The sequence below is a fragment of the Haplochromis burtoni genome, unplaced genomic scaffold (genome assembly GCF_018398535.1).
Source record: "Haplochromis burtoni strain Fernald_Lab_line unplaced genomic scaffold, NCSU_Asbu1 Contig_128, whole genome shotgun sequence".
Taxonomy (NCBI): domain Eukaryota; kingdom Metazoa; phylum Chordata; class Actinopteri; order Cichliformes; family Cichlidae; genus Haplochromis; species Haplochromis burtoni.
This window is the reverse complement of record NW_024582489.1, coordinates 195,174-211,774: the sequence shown is the minus strand read 5'-3', so window position 1 is coordinate 211,774 and position 16,601 is coordinate 195,174. Positions and strand designations below refer to the sequence as shown.

Sequence of the window (16,601 nt, the reverse complement as noted above, 5' to 3'; positions counted from 1 at the left end):
GGATGTGATCGGTAGACAACAGTGATTTAAATTATCCTACAAAGCATTCTCTGTGTTTTATACTTCATTTTATTGATTTAAATTAAAAAATGCATTTGTCATAACTAAACAATATACAAAATTTCACCAAATGTGCAATTATTATGCAAATACTAAGGTCATCTTGCAATTAACTTGCAAAACTGGAGCAACACCACAATCAACAGACTGCTCAATAGAAAGCAGCAACACTGTGGTCATAGGTGACATTAAACATTTGTGGGAACTGGTGCCCTCTGTCGTATGTAGAGAATCATATTTCTAAAAGAGAAGAAATATTCAGTTCAAAAATGGAAAATAAGACAGGTCTAAAATATTCCAAACAGTGACATTAAGTAGCCATAAAACAGACACACCAGCGAACACTCGGAACAGTAAGTCAAGTGAAGATTAAAAATAACCTGGAGGTAAAAAGTGCTTCAAATTTCCATTGAAAATAGGACATTTTTTTAAAGCATCGTCTATTTTAGCATATACTTGTCTCGAGGCACAGAGTGACAGTGTTGGAGCAGCAGACAGCTGAATGAAGGGCATCATTTCAGAACACTCCTGTAAGCAAGTGATGACAGATGGCTGGAGAAGTGGTCTGGGATCTGAGCGAAGAGAAGACAGGACAGATTAAATGAAGAAGAAAAACCCCCACAGTGGAAGTTAAAACAGCGAAGAAGCAAAGCCTACAAACAGAACAATAATAGAAAAAACATAATGTTCTATCACTGTAAAGATAAGAGGCTGAACGGATTAATAAATGGCTCTCTTTGAATATGAATTGCATAAAGTATGTGTGTGTTTGTATACCTGTGCGCCCAGCCTGGAGAGATAGCGGTTGCGTAAGCCAAAAGCAGACATGGGTGCCAGTCTAGCCAGCTCACCCTGTGTCGGCTTACTTGGCTGCCTTTCTTTCCTGCAGGAAAAAATAAAATAACATAGACACTCTGAACATCTCTGCAGCCAACACTAACATGAACACAATTATGCAAATATTACAATAGGATTAGTCACCCAGTCTGCTGCAGAAGACAGAGAAAAGGACACAAAAGTATTACAGAACTACTTCAATAAAAAAAAAAAAAAAGGATGCTTTAAAAAAATGTTTAATTGAATGTCATTGTTCATGGCATCAAATGTGATCTTTTCAATAACTTTGAATTTTTCTGTACCATTTCACAGTCATCTTGTACACAGTTCAATGTCAGTTAAAGTTTAATACAAATTTTCTCTGTTAAACAATTGCAGTGAGTTCCCGACACCACAGAGCAAACAAGCTGACCGAGCAGCCATTTCTGAGTATAGTCATTTAAATGTGTAACTACCTTTTTTTTTTTTTCCCTTTTTGTACTATTAATTGTACTGGCTGTCTTTATGTATGTATGAAATTCTTGTTAAGACTCGAATAAGGGTTCATTTGCCCAACTGAGGTAGTGAATGTTAATCATCCACAGTGCGTGACCCTGCCATTAACACAAAATCCTCCTCCCACATTACTGGAATGGTCAGTGTTAAGCTGAATATGTTGTTACACCATTAAGATAAAGCAAATATCAATTTGGGGAAGTGCTTAGAAAGAATTAATTACCTGAGCTTGATAAAAGAGCAATAAAGACAATCGATAAAACACAATTCTTGCGTGGAACTGATCTGACTCTTTAAATAAATAAAGGTCACATTAATGGAAGAGTTTATAAAAGTTGAGACTGTGAATATCATTACATGGGTAAGCTCTGCTCTTTTTGAGATAACCTGCCACACAAAGGTCAATGAAACATATTAGAACTGACTATGAGCCCATTGTGCCCAAGCACAGTCCAAAAAGGCTGATTTTGGTTAGTAATTGTGACAAATGGTGTGTACATAAATGAACTGCAGAGCTTTCTGCAATCAGGCTAATAACAGTTGTGCAGAAATGTTGGAGTTTTTTTTGTAAAAACAAGAAAACAAAAAAAACAAAACCCCAAACATTTTAAATCAGTTACCCCATTTTACATGTTAAAAAGCTAAATTAACAATAAATAGTACATGATAAAATCAAAGGACCCCTTCCCTCTGTGCTGTAAGTACAAATGTCATCTTTTGATAATTCAAATATTTTTCAAGCATGCTGAACTTTGACACACACAAAAAGTCAGTAGTGAGTGAATCCAAGTAGAAATAAAGTAACTTTGACACGTTGGAGAGTAACTGTGGATTAAGTAGGATATGTCGTTTGTCAAGTGTCCTGTAAAATCGCATTTAGACATTTATGCAAGGTTATACAACAGTCCCAATTCCAGACAGTCAGTTCTGGTGTGAAGAACCACAGATGACATCACTGGGCGGAGTCAGAACCGCAGTCCTGCCCCATGGTAGCAGATTGAAAGCTCAGGGGTGGACACTGCAGCCTGCTGGCTCTGAAGCCCAGGACCATGTGTGTTCGCTCATCATCATCATCATCATCATCATCATCTGGAAAATATCAATTAAAGCATGAACCAGGAGATATTAATCAGTCTGCACAAGTCATAACACACACATAAAAATAGAGATTAGTCAGGTTCTACATGAGTACAGAAAACACGTGTGACTTTCATCGTTCTTTCTAATTGTAACTGTGAACTGAAAGTAGAAGTATTGGTTTCATTCAGTGATGCGAGTGCAAAATAAACCAACCACAGCTAACATGCACGTGTCAGTACAAATGAATATGAAAGCCGAAGCACATAACCCAGCCAGCTAATATAGAAAATGACTTCCTGAAGTTAAAGAAGACTCGCTTCAAAACATGTTTGCCTGTGTGTGTGTGTGTGTGTGTGTGTGTGTGTGTATTAAAAAAAAAACTTTTGAACTATAACCTAATAAAGGATTTTTACCTTTAAAATTTCTCTTTGTTGCAGAACCAACAACAAAGTCTGTGTCAGTCCGCTTCATTTTTATATGTGTAATACATGTATAATATATAATACATACAAAATACGTGTTGTACAGGTTTCTTGCGTTTTAAGCGTGGATAATAAGAAAACATAACATTATTGATACACTGTATTATATCCCTAGCAAGTCCATAACCCTGTTTTCTGTAACAACCACTCTGAACAAATTAAAGTTTAATCGACCAAAACTTTTGGTATGTTTTATAACCTCTATACATTATTAACTATTATTTGTAGTTAAAACTATTAGTTGTGTCTATATTGGAAGTTTCTGTCTACCTACAATGTGTTTATGTCACTTGACTGCATGAGAGAAGTGTTCAATACGTTTCTGAGATGCTTGTCTAATTGATGCGCAAGTGGGTGGAAAAGACGGTGTGTGGAAGGTCAAAGCTACTCACTCTGCATCTGAACTGGCTTCTTTACTGAGTTTGGCTCTGGCTGCGGCTGACAGGTTCAAATCTCCTCCTGGAGCAAGAGAAGGAAATAGGCAGATTAAGCAGTGAGTGAATCTGATGGTAAGGAAAAGAGTGTGAGAGTAAAGTGAAAAGATGTCATATGAGAAGGCTTATGAAGAAAATCGGAGACAATAAAGAAACACAAAACAGAGAGGAGTGAAAATGTGGGACAATTCAACACTCCAGTCTTTTCTCACCTTTAATGTAATCCACAAAGTACAGCAACACTGCAGCTATCAGTCCAACTACAAGAAAGTGGAAGGAAAACCAATGCAAAAAAAGACATAACCAACAATGGCACTCACAAGTGTCTAACAAGACTTTGAAAAAAAAAAAAAAGGGAAACAAAAAGACATAAAAGTACTGACCACAAATGCAGGCGCAAAAAAACACTTCCAGAACCAGGTACCCTTTGCTGTCGAGGATCGCCCCTGCCGCTATGGAAATGATAGCGAGTCCCAAGTTCTGAATGGACTGCATACTAATGTGCAAAGACAGAGAACACACATCAGTGTCCATATAGCAATATTTATATGTTAATGGGTGGCCCAAACAAGCAGAATATGTATAATTTAAGTCTTAATGATAAAAAAAGGCACATACAAGCCATAGGCTGTCCCGAGTTGATGTTCAGGCACGACAAAAGCCACCATGGGCCAAAGTGCACAGGCCAATAAGGAGTATGACACGCCAAGCAGGGACTGGAAATCAAGCAAATGCACAGAATCTCACTTTACAATTTCTCAGTTGGCTGAAACCAAAGAAGTTAACTGGACACGAGATAAAACAATTCTCCAACTGAAAAAAAGTTTTAGTTCATCCACACGAACTCAATTTTCAAGACATACTATAACTGTTTATGAATGTGCAAAATGTTTAAGTGCAGTGTAAAAGGTTTCCAGGGAAGTTACCATTGCAATCCATGGGTTCCAGAAAGTGAAGGCCAGCATCATGTGAGCGGCAAGTGTTGCTGCCACTGCAAGCAATACCCAATACACGTTCCTCCCAGTCTTATCAACCATGAAGCCCAAAACTGGAGATGCAGGGGCTGATATGATGTACACAATACTAGGAAAGATAGACAACGGACAATGAATGATTCACGTTAAAACATTATATAATGAATATCCTTATATTAAATGAAGAACACGCTATTTTAGGAAATTCACCCGCCACAAAAACTGCAGAATATAAAGAGTGCTAATATCTTAAGGCAGCTTGGTCTCAGTTGCCCAACAGGCAACACCTAAGCTGAGTTACCTGTTGACAGCTCTGGCTTGAGCTGGGGAGAAGCTGAATTTTTCAATGAAGAACACCCTGCGAATGAAAAGACAAGATGATACGTTCACAGTACAAAGCACTGCTTAGCTTTTTGGCTGTTATGACAACAAAAGGAGAGATTGAATTTTCATAGCAGCCATCCGCTCAGTTAGCGCTGACCCATTGTGGCAAATCCATGTCAGTTGCTACGTGATCTGAGAACCCCTTTCAGTGAAGGAAATTCATTTTGTAATGGCTGCAATTGTGTCCTTTCACTTCAAAGCTATTTGTCAAAAACTCCCTTTGTAGTTTAATCACAACAAAACATTGTGAGGTTGAACAACTACCTTGATGAAGGTTCTTTATTTAATTCTTATCAGGCATTTTAACCATAACAGTGCATTATTTAGAGTGGGAGTTCTTTCTTCACTCAAAGCTAAATGGTTATGGGCGCATCACAGGATATGTTGACTTTAGGAAAGACTAAATCAGGTCACTTTTAACATTAAATGAATAACATATAAAATACACCACTAACAAACAAAGATAATGCACTTGGATGTTGGGATCTGTGTGCTGCTTCCTGTATTTCATGAGAAACAGGGGATGCACAGAGCAGACAGCGTTCTGCAGACAGTAAATATACTATAAAAGGAATATAAGGACCACTGGAGGAAACATGGTGTTAGAGGAAGAGTGCAGACGTATGGAGTACTCACTGTCCCAGTCCAATAAAGGGGAAAACTGCCACGTAGTAGCCTACACAAACGATGAAGATAAGCCACAGGGCTGCAGGGAAATGCTTCACATCCGTGATCTTGATCACTTCGGCTAACATGCAACACAAAAAACAAATCTGTCTGAGAACACCATTTGCTTTGACCAACTCTAAAAGAATAAATGCTTCTTTAACACATGTAAACCTTTTTCCTTATTGACAAATGCTACAGCATGCCAAATTTAAACATTTTCTTCCCCGCCGAGTAGTAGTTTTCATCCATGATTCTGCAGACTAAACCATTTGAATACAAAAATGCCATCAGTTCATTATTTTATCATATTTGATGTGCGTGATTTTTTTTTTAATAATTACTTCATGAGTTAGGCAGGATACACATGGATGCATTTCAGGCTTCAGCACTCTCACTTCTCATTTCCCTTTTAATAAGGTGACATCATGCGATGCCAACTCAACTTGCTAATGTTGCTTCTGCTGAAAGTTTTAGAGAAATTAAACTGTTGACAAGCCAGCAAATGGGTTAACTAATGAAACCACACAATGCAACCATTGCAACCAAAAAAAAAAAAGGTTTTGAGAGGTCAGAGAGACATTTGACAACTAACTTCTGGTAATTTCAACCTAAAGACCAAGTGGATATTCTTGACATTTTAAATGTAAATAAATTCAAGAGGTTATTTTTGTCATGTGACTAGGGTTAGAACCACAAAATCACCTCTGGCTATAACTGCCACCAACACAACAACAACAAAAAGTCCAACACAACAGAGAAAGTAGAGTCAAACCAGATAGTTGGTTTTAAAGCTCAACAAAACAAAAACTAAATCTGACTTTGCACACGGGGGCAATCTGCAACGACTGTGGAAGAACTTCTAGTATTCATTCACTGATGTGAGTGAAAGAGGGAAAACACAAAATTGAGGGAGAAAGTATGGGAAGATGTTACCTGTTCCTTCTTGTTCCTTGTTGAGGATCCTCTCGGCTCTTTTGTCAAGGAATCCCAAAACCAAGGCACAGACTAGGGAAAACACGCACGTTATGGCAGCTAAGGGGAGAAAAAGAAATGGAGAATCAGAATAATTTTATTGCCACTAAACATGTTCAGTGAAATTAGAAGCAGCAGGAAACAACACAAAACTGCAAGTTGTGCAAAAGTGGAAACGTCTGCATGTCAGAGGATAACATTACAAGAACTGGCACTTCTTCTGTTCCTTGTGATTCGTCTGGAACAGCCGGCAGCACTTTTAGTTCTCTATATCACTTCTCTCTGTTGGTTTGTGCTAGCTGTGTTACTTGAACTTAGAAGTAAAAAAGAAAGGGTGTAGCATTTCTACCAAACAAGGAAATAAAGGGGGTGTAACTGGAGTCTGAGAGTGTAAAACTCACCTGACAAGTCAGGTTCAGTGAAGTGCAACTGTAAAACATTTACCTATCAAGAGTGATGCACCCAGCACGGTGTGTCCAGGCGAGCCAACAGCATCTGTAACTCTGTTATAAATCCAGCCCATTATGTTCATGTTCACCGTGCTGCCCTTGGGATGAGCAGAGAAGTCAGTGGCATGCATTTTGTACAGCTTACCTCATTGAAAATATCAAAACAAACAAAAATACAAGTATTTCAAAGCCTGTATAAATGCACTTTTTCATTTGGAGCGTTCTTACCACGCGAGCCATGCTCAGCTGAAGGCCAAATACTAGATTGAGCTCCTTGCCTTTGAACCAGTTCACTGCATATGTGTTTTGGGCTACTGCCAAAGACTCTCCTCCAATACTACCCAAGAAAAGACAACATAGAAGGGATCATGTAAGCAACAAGACTGAAAACCTGAGTCCTAGAATCAGACTTTAATGTCTCTTGACGGATAAATATATGTGACTGAATAACACCACACTGACTTTGTTTTAGCGACTTGATGTGTGTTCGGGTTCGCTAAGAATCCCCCATATATGGTATTTCTGACTATATCATTCATATTCTGTAAGCTGATATGAATCAGTGTCATAAGAAACTGCATGTTTTTTATTACTATTTCAAACAAGAAAAGGACCAATGTTTGTTTGTTTTTTAAGTTTTTACATGCTAGTAAAATAAAAAGGTTTAACTAGAAGACAGTTTGTTTTGGTTTTATTACCCAAATATAAATCGTCCAGCTTCCATTAGCCAAAATTTATTTGTCCATGCTCCAGCAGCAAAGACCACCTATGCAGAGGTAGAAACGTTAAAAACAATCTAATCACCACAGTTTTCCCAAGGATTTTTTTCTATTGAGCTATATGGATTTAAACAGAATGTATATCTGTTTAAGTAACTGCATTCTTCTGAAACTTCAAGAGTACATTACCTGTCCAGCACAGACAAAAAGGGAAAAGATGATGGTTCCCAGCCTGTAAACAAGAACATGGGGAAAGATACCAATCAAGACGACATGTACAAAATCCATACGGAGCATTCACTTTTGTCTTTTGGGTGAAAATACATAAACAACACATAGTTGGCAAAAAACATACAACCGACTGGTTCTTCTCGTTACCTGACACCAAAGACCCGATCAAGCAGAAATCCCCCAAAGAAGCAGAGGACTACATTAGGCCAGGAGTACCAGGCGTACAACTGCATGAAGTCTGCAGTCGTCAGATGCAAATCCTGGGCGAGTCACAGAAGAAAAACAACAGACATTGGACTCTCGCTTTGTGTTAGTTTTTGCTATCATTTTGTGTTGAGCACAATGCACAGTAGGCTCTAGGTTTTTGAATAAATCTGTGTAACAACACCATTTACTAGGAATCTTATTTGACTGTTCTTGTTGTTTATTATGTATATTTCTTTTGTTTACATAGAGTATGGTGACCTTTAAAAGACAACCTCTGTTCTATATAAAAATAAATCTCCAAAAGCTTGTTAGTGTGGGATTAAAATAAATGTCTGCATTTGGTTTTAAGGCCCTGGTGTAAAAGTTTGAATTATGTGTGAAATACCTGGATGACTTGACTTTGGAGTGCAGCGGGATTATCGTAACAGAAGTAGCTTCCTGGAACAAAGCGCCCACATTAGCGGGGCTCAGACGTGACACTATTGCATTTATTATACATTTCATACATAATAAGCAGACAACAACGTGCATTATTTACAGTAGCTTGATAGTATTTAACTTTAGTTAGTCCCAAATCTCCCAAATAGCTCGCCGTGCCGCCTTTTACTCCTTACCGAATCCCAGGAAGCACATAAAAAAAAGGACAACCAGTCGGTGCAGTAAGCGGCTGGGGTCGCAGATGGCGAGCATGGGCCTGCCGGGTCCACTGCCCCTGTCCTCGTCTCCCAACAATCTCTGCCGCTCTTCCAAATCCGCCATGTTCGATTATTTGTGAGGTTCACAGCAGAGAGAAAGACCTACCGTAAGAGTGTCAGTCATATGACCCGTTATGCACGTCACGTGGCATTATGTTCGCGCAGTGAAGCTGGCGTACGCCTCGGGAGCGCGCACAGTCAGCTGAGCGGAGTGGGATGAGTGTAAATAACAGACGAGGTTTCGTCTTACACAGTGAGCACAAACGGTTAGTTAGTAAGGTTTAGTAACGTTTGTCACGATGTGGCATGAAATATTAGACGCTAAAAGCTTTTACTGTTGAGATCACCTTTCCCTGAAAAACGAAAGATGGTCTTTTAGGGATGTTTTGAAAAAGAAGAGCGGAGTTTGCGTTTAAAAATTCTTCTTTGAAGAAACGAAAGCGGATTCAAGTGGTTTTAAACTTTACAGTAAAAAGTGTGGCAGTATTTTTGGACAGATAAAGTAGTCACTTTAATTTAAAAGCTTAAACTATTGTGATAGCTAGTTTCGTTGGTCACCGGATTCAAAGATGGTGAGAATAAAGGTTAATGAAAATTGTAAAGACTATATTTCTTCATAGGAGATGGAAGAATAAAGCAATAAAGCTAAATCGCCTATATTGGACTTGAATTGTCAGGTGACCTGACAGGTGATTCCCAACATGTCATCAACATGTCAAAAACTATACAAAACTACAAATTACAAAAACTTGGTGGGTGGGGGGCGCTGATAGTCACAAAATAAACAAATGCTATTTTCATTACACTTACACGTTAGATTGAGCAAATATGATAAATTGTATTTCAAAAACCAATACTCAGACATTTATCTCAAATTACAGACGCTGACTTGATGGTAAGACAGACCAGTGACAGACCAGGATTTTATCTTTTAATAGTTTTCAAGATTTTCATGTTTAAACATTTCATAGCGTGAAAAAAAAAAGCCTAAAAGGGGGTCAACCGATCATCTTGAAACATATTTGATATATGAAGTTTCAATTGTATAACAGCCCAACTTTGGACTATAAATCTTTTATGCAAATCAGAGAGAGTGGAGCAGAATGCTCACGTTGATTTGAGAACGGCATGACTCGTGCCAATTCGATATTTTGTGGTATTTTATGTTTTTACCCTCAAGCGGGTCACCTCATAAACTGTAGTGAGTGTAGGCTGACTGTCCACTGTTTTGTGAAAGGAGACAGATACAGGTTGAGGAGTCAGTGTCGCTGTCCGATGACACAGACGCAATTGTTGTGGAACTCCTGAACTTTTCTGTCAGTAAGGACTGCTGTCTTTGGTACTTTATTAGTTGCTGTTAGCATCTCTTAGCTGCTGTTAGCTGCTATTAGTGAAACTTTCTTTGAAGTGGATATAACATTTTTGGACACAGACTCTTGGCAAATAAACTCTCATATGATGTGATAATGTAATCACACTCTTTATCAGAGTAATGCTGTTAATAACCCCCAATGTTATATCACTCCATCCATCCATCCATCCATCCATCCATCCATCCATCCATCCATCCATCCATCCATCCATTTTTCTCTGTTTATCTGGGGATGGGTCTCAGGGCAGCAGCCTGAAGCAGAGAAGCACAGACCTCCCTCTCTCTGGCCACCAATTCCGGGTTGTGCGGCAGAACACCAAGCTGTTCCCAATCAAGCTGCAACATATAATCTCTCCAGTATATCCTGGGTCTGCCCCAGAGCCTTCTCCCAGTGGAACATCCCCCGACACCTCACCCAGGAGGCATCCTTGTCAGATGCTCTAACCACCTCAACTGGCTCCTTTCGATGTTTTACGCTCAGCTCTCTCATTGCAGCACCACAGCGCCAATCTGTCTGGCGATCTCCTGCTCTCCTCTCCTCCCCTCGCTCGTGATCAAGACCCCGAGATACTTCAATTGATTCTGATTTTTTTTTTTACTTTATTGTAACCAAATGTAGATTCCGTGCAATATAAATATATCATCCTAACATATTTAATTGTCTAATAAACTTCCTAAAATGACAGTGAGTGTTTTAAAACTGTTGGCAGCTCTAACATGAAAACATTACTTGACAAGTGTGTTCGGGTCTTAGCGCTCATCTCCATATTTTTCCTGCTTCCTTTTTTATTTTGACAGTCTCTCATCCTGTGTTCGGTGTGTTTAGTTTTACTCCCCCTGTGTCATCATATCCATTCATCCCAGCTGTTGTCACCTCTCTGTGTGAGTTTCCCTTTGTTTGTCGTCTGTTCGTCTAGCTCAGGTACTAGATGTTTCATGTTTCGTGTTTCATGTTTAGTTGAAATCAAGTTTTGTTTCCACGTGTCTGCTTTTGGGTCCACATTTCAGCCTTCACACGGTCTGTCAGTGCAGACCTTGACATTACTGGTTTTGCTGACATGTGAGCTACACAACCATGCAAGTAAATGTCAGTCCCTACCTCATGTTATAGATCCCTAGTCATAGAATTCTGTTTCTGTGGAAATGGGTAGGTAACATTATCTTTGGGGGGTTTATTTAATTTCCATGAATGTAATTTAGTATTTCTCATAATTCACTACTATCATCTGTCAGAGGATTTAATCTGAAGGTGATGAATGGTCCTTCCCCCGGCTGCAGTTGCTACTCTCCCCACTCAGTAGCTCATTAATTTCCTGCCCAAATATCAGCCTCTGTCGTAACCGACAGTGGGTGGGGTGGAGAAAGATCATATTTCATTATTATATTAATCAAACCCACATGCAGACTGGATTATAAATCAGGTGGGAAGTGACATTAATTCTGCCGAACCAGTTTGTGAATGTCCAGAAGCCCATCTTCGGGGTGTGGTAGTGTGGAGAAAAGTCCATTAATTCCAGATCTGTATTCTTTTTCCCATCCCTTGTTCAATTTGAAAATTCATCAGAAGCTGCTGCAGCATTGTGAAAGGCAGTATACTATACTTGGAAATTCTTGCAGCATTGCTGGGCGTTGTTCTAGTTGGGTTGCAGTGGTTGTTATCAAATAGCTGATCTCCTGCAATGCGCTATGTGTCTGCGTTTCTGTCCTCATGTTGGACAGGGTGTTGTTCATTGTTCTTTTTTTTACCTTCATTGTTTTTTTCAAAAAATGTCCCAAATATGAAATAACACTGATATTAGATAGGTAAATATTGTCATCTATCATTTAGTGTAAAGTGTGCAAGAAAAAAACAAACAAACAAATAATTCAAATAATTAAACACCATGAAAAGTTATTTGAAGCTCTGTGTTTCTCAACCATATTCCTGTTAAGCTTTCATAATGCACTGACCTTTTCTTTCTATTTAATTGGCATCTTTTCTTTAAGTACCAGATGTGACAGACTGACTAACACCAGTATTTACGTTTCCCAAAGCAGATATTTCAATTTTATATTTGCCATTATGTTTGGTTTTATTTCATTTTTAATATTCACTTTCAATTCAGTTTAAGCAGACTAAAGATAAGGACCATACCACTGACCTTCTGATTAGCAAACAGCGCACTTTATCACCTGATGCAGACACAACAGTTTGTCAAGATCATGATCTCTTATTCACGATCTCTCATACTTGAATCGTCTGTGTTCAGAAGCCAACATAAAAAATACACAAATTCAATTTCATGACTAACGCTAGTTCAAGACATATTTACGACTCATGGTAGCCCCCCTAAACTTAACTTCAAACCTCATCTATTTGTATGTAGCTATTGTTGTATATGTTTTGGCTTGCTTTTTAGCTTACCCACCAATGATGCTTGTGTGAGCTTTGTTAGCCTCAGCAAAGTACATAAAAGTGAACACTGTGCAACTGCAGAATGAAAAATATAATTTTTATTAAACTGATAGTAACATTTTAATTACTGGAAGCAGAGTTTGTTAAAGTCTATTATTCTTCTTTTCAATGATTATTCAGTCCCTTGTTACTAATCCTTGGAAAATTTGTGCTGTCAAGATCTTCACCACGTCAAGGTTTTTGCAAAGGGAAAGTGCAGTTTATGTAAGATTAGAAAGGAGGAAGTGTAAATGACAGCAAGTGCAAGCAAGGAAATGTGATGGATGACTTAGCAAAAAAAACAAAGAAACTTGGTTAGTACTGTATGAAAAGCAGTAGTTGTAGCTCACAGAGACTTTTTGGCTTTCCTTCTTTGACACATTGTCTACTCATCAGTTTTTTATAAACTTGCATTCGTTTTTACATGGTTTTTTTTTTTTTTTTTTTACAACCATCTTATTAGGAAGAATTACTATATACAAAATAAACATTCTTCCAGGGTGTTATTAATTGTGTCCCAGAGTGCACTGTTCACTGGCTTCTGACGTGCCGTTGTGTGACAGCCTTTTACTGTAGGCTATCTGTGAGATCTCAGGTTGCGTTGATGTGGCTGAGTCAAAACCTTTTTGGAGAGACTTAATACAGAGTGCAGCAGTCAGTCTTCTCCTGAACACCTTGCATAGAAACACGTAGATAAGCGGGTCTAGGCATACATTTGTTGCTGAAAGCCACAGGGTGGTTTCCTTGGCAAAGTAGACGGCATTCTGAGCCTTGCAGTCACTTGTTGCGCTCCGTGTTTGGGTGAGGGTATAGGGAACCCGGACGAAGTGAAATGGTGCAAAGCAGATGAAAAACACACCCACTACAACGAAGACTTTCGCTTTGGTTTTGCGACTGGCACCCCGAGATCTACTCTTTGAGGCTTTGTATGACTCATAAACCTTCTTGCTGATGAATGTGTAGCAGACTACCATCAAAGCAAGCGTCCCCCAAAAAATAACCTAGAAAAACAAAACAAGAAAAGGGGAAATCAGAGGAGCACCTCGCAGCTTTTCTCCAATTAATTTAGGTCAGCAGTAGCAGTAAGATTCTAATAACTGCAGAAGGACATCGTGTATTCTGTTTAAATTAGCTGATTGTGTAGTTCAGATATATTAATAGCAACACTTCTCTATTGTGCGAAATTTGCTTACACACATGCTTATGAGTAACATTAAAAAGCTGACAGCAGTGTCATCTGTGGGATACATTTAAAGGAGAACAGCTGGTTCTGAAATTTTATGGAAGGAGGTTGAATATGAATGTTTACTTAAATTTCAAAGTGTTTCCTTAATTCATAGCTACCTGACAGAAGTAGTTGAAACCTTCATGCCACAGCAAGCCAGCCGGGCTCTTCATGGACGTGCACTTCAGTCTGGTTCCAGACGGCCGTGGCGGCTTGTCACTTAGAATAACGTTGGGTAACGCTAATGATAGCATTACCACCCAAACAGCTACACTTAGTATCTGACCAACACGGACCCGCTGAAGGGCACACTTCCCAAAGGGCCTGACAATCTTCAGGTAACGGTCCAAGCTAATGAGACCCAGCAAGAGGATGCTGATGTACATGGTGATGTAGAAGAGCACCGCAGAGTATCTGCAGTGGAAGGCGCGTAGCTGCCAGGAACCCACACCTGCATCCGTTAAGATTTTCAGAGGGATGGTCAGAGTCATGAGCAAGTCAGCCACCACCTGTTGTTGAGCAAATTTTAACCTTGTTATTGTAATGCTGTTTTTTTTTTGTTGTTGTTTCCTTACTTTGCAGCGGAGACTAAACCTACAAAGTAAAAGCCTTGGTGTCTTACCACATTTTTTAGGAAGACCAGAAATGTTGAAGTGCTTCGGATACTGAAGAAAATCCATGCAGCGAGGGAGTTTAGTATCAGAGCAACTATGAAGAGGACACTGTATAGGCAGGGGAAAACCACAGCTGTTATGCTGGTATCCCGAACACACTTGAAGGAGGTGGTGTTGGACAGGGTGTTGTTCATACTGTGATCCTTAGTTGGCTTTTGACAGGGTGAGAGAGTGAAAAAAAAGATGACAGAGACATCATAAGAAATGATAAAAACACTGTAATATGCTGTTTCTACAATTAATATGAGATAATTATAGCATTATTGTGTCTATCTCACAAAAGTCCCTAAGAAAATGTAGCTGAAGTACTTTATTATTATAATTACTTATATGACAGATGTTTATTCATTTATATGACAAGAGTTACAAAAAAATTGACAACAGGAATTATCAGATCATTTTGAATGTTACAGCTGCTTCCTACCCTCTACTTAAAAATACCAATACTTAGTTTGTTGTAGTCATGTAGATACAGACTTAATATATACTTTAAATGCACAGTCTGAGCTTCTGTTCATTCTATATTCCCTATGTCCTCTCTTCTTTTTGCTCTGAAGAATAGCACTGAGGTTATACACATGGACTATGGCAACTAATACACACTGCTTTCAAACCTTTGTCTGGTTTAGTGTGCACTCAAATGTTAATTAGATTTTCTGCAAGTTACATTGTTAGGCAAATTATGTATTTGTGCCCAGTTTCACAAAGTAATTTATCTGCAAGATGTACATGACAAGCCAGTAATTGAGTCTTACCTTCTTTTTGTGTCTTTATCGTCTGTTTAGGTGGGGCATGAGAAGAATAATGACAAAATGCAACGGAAAATACAATGTTTCATAAAAAGGAAGAAGTGAAATAGCAAATTCCTCTTTTTTCTTCTTAGCCACAGGAAATAATGAAGGAAAATAAAAAAATAAATAAAACTGAAAACCTCCTGCTGTTATTTTAGTTCTTTAATCAGTCCAGGAATACTGGTTCTGGCTTGAGTCTTGAATCTTTATGTCTTTCTTGGTATTTCCTCCCCTTCTGACTCTCTCTTTTTAAGTGTTTTTGTGTGTGTGTGTTTGATGCTCTTACAATGGGTGGTCCCTGGAGCTAATGTGTGGCTGTCTTGTCACAATCCCAATGAGTTTGCCAGTCTTCCTCCGGGTGAAAGACCCTTTCCTTCCTTGCTTCCTGTTCCAATTGTCTGCTGAGAGGCTTGCTCTACTCCGTGCCAGTCCCTCTGCCTCCGCTAGCTTGCGTCAGACTTAGTAGCTGTTAAGAGGCGAACACCACAGCCACAGACTTATTTGCAGACCTCTTGCACCCTACAGCTCTTCGCTCCACCTCGCAACTAATGTTCAATACTTACGCCTTGTTTCAAAAAGTCTCCACCAGCTGTGGTTTTAGTGGGCAACAGTAACATGCAAAGCTTGCACATTGCTCTTACTGACTTCACTTGAAAGCAAGCAAGCTCTACCATGATGCATTAATGTAAAAAAAAATTGGGAAGAAAATGATATTATTATAAATTGCCTCTGTTTGAAATAGCGTGTATTTTCTGTAAATAGTATCAAATTACAACAACAACTGACTGATTGACCATCCCCTTCCACTCTCACTTTCTTGTTAAAAATAGGACATTCTGAGAACATTGCAAAAATAACTTCCTGTGGGATTTTATTTGGATTTGAACCAAGAATTATGACAGCTGCAAAAGCAAGTTGAGAAATGTTTCTATTACAAGTCTCCAAATTATGTTGTTGCTTAACACACATCACACATGTAGATACATATCATGACAGATAAACACAATATAATTCCGTGAACCAACAGTCAGTTTGGCACACACAAAGAAAAATATATAAGTAAAAGCTCAGTGAGATCAGATGGAATATACAGACATATATTTTAGCAGATTAATAATTAGTAAGCAATGCAGTAGGACATAAACTTGTTGCATACATGCTTAACATCATACAAAAATGTATTTTAGACAAACTCTTTATTGCCATGAACCTTATTTACTTTAACCACAGTCATTACAAAACATCTACATGAAAGACAGATGATTTGCATGTTAATTGCGTTGTCTCCATTCACCTTCTGATTAAAGTGCTACCTTTACATAAAATATGCATGAAAATACCACTTCACTCTGTTGCGTTTCATGTTACAGTTTTTCAAACTCTTCATGTGGTACATTTAGTACTAAAAGGACAATTT

The 16,601-nt window shown here is 38.6% G+C and overlaps 2 protein-coding genes across 10 annotated transcripts; both read right to left on the bottom strand.

The window, feature by feature from the left end:
* Positions 1 to 61: 61 nt before the first annotated feature.
* mfsd1 (major facilitator superfamily domain containing 1) lies at positions 62 to 8,836 on the bottom strand. Of its 6 annotated transcripts, XR_316272.3 has the most exons (18): positions 8,608 to 8,836; positions 8,379 to 8,431; positions 7,934 to 8,046; positions 7,745 to 7,787; positions 7,535 to 7,602; positions 7,065 to 7,173; positions 6,832 to 6,934; positions 6,349 to 6,447; positions 5,383 to 5,494; positions 4,664 to 4,720; positions 4,315 to 4,471; positions 4,007 to 4,104; positions 3,772 to 3,884; positions 3,601 to 3,648; positions 3,347 to 3,413; positions 838 to 943; positions 441 to 632; positions 62 to 300 (listed from the first exon to the last, which is right to left on the bottom strand). XR_316272.3 is itself a non-coding variant. In XM_005930035.3 (17 exons), the coding sequence occupies exons 1-17, from the start codon at positions 8,750 to 8,752 to the stop codon at positions 573 to 575; spliced, it is 1,551 nt and encodes a 516-aa protein (XP_005930097.1). In that variant the 5' UTR covers positions 8,753 to 8,836; the 3' UTR covers positions 62 to 572. The 6 variants fall into 6 exon arrangements, 5 of the variants coding, with proteins under 5 accessions (XP_005930097.1, XP_005930099.1, XP_042080040.1 ...); XM_005930035.3 differs by having other exon boundaries at positions 62 to 632; XM_005930037.3 differs by lacking the exons at positions 62 to 300; positions 441 to 632; positions 838 to 943 and adding an exon at positions 1,120 to 2,481 and having other exon boundaries at positions 8,608 to 8,834.
* Positions 8,837 to 12,531: 3,695 nt separating this feature from the next.
* On the bottom strand, positions 12,532 to 15,865 carry LOC102291032 (P2Y purinoceptor 13). Of its 4 annotated transcripts, none has more exons than XM_014336071.2 (5): positions 15,748 to 15,865; positions 15,149 to 15,650; positions 14,342 to 14,545; positions 13,839 to 14,228; positions 12,532 to 13,495 (listed from the first exon to the last, which is right to left on the bottom strand). In XM_014336071.2, exons 3-5 carry the CDS (start codon positions 14,525 to 14,527, stop codon positions 13,001 to 13,003), a joined length of 1,071 nt encoding a protein of 356 aa, XP_014191557.1. In that variant the 5' UTR covers positions 14,528 to 14,545; positions 15,149 to 15,650; positions 15,748 to 15,865; the 3' UTR covers positions 12,532 to 13,000. The 4 variants fall into 4 exon arrangements, with proteins under 4 accessions (XP_014191557.1, XP_005930102.1, XP_005930101.1 ...); XM_005930040.2 differs by lacking the exon at positions 15,748 to 15,865 and having other exon boundaries at positions 15,149 to 15,170; positions 15,471 to 15,720; XM_005930039.2 differs by lacking the exon at positions 15,748 to 15,865 and having other exon boundaries at positions 15,471 to 15,720.
* Between the last annotated feature and the right edge of the window lie 736 nt (positions 15,866 to 16,601).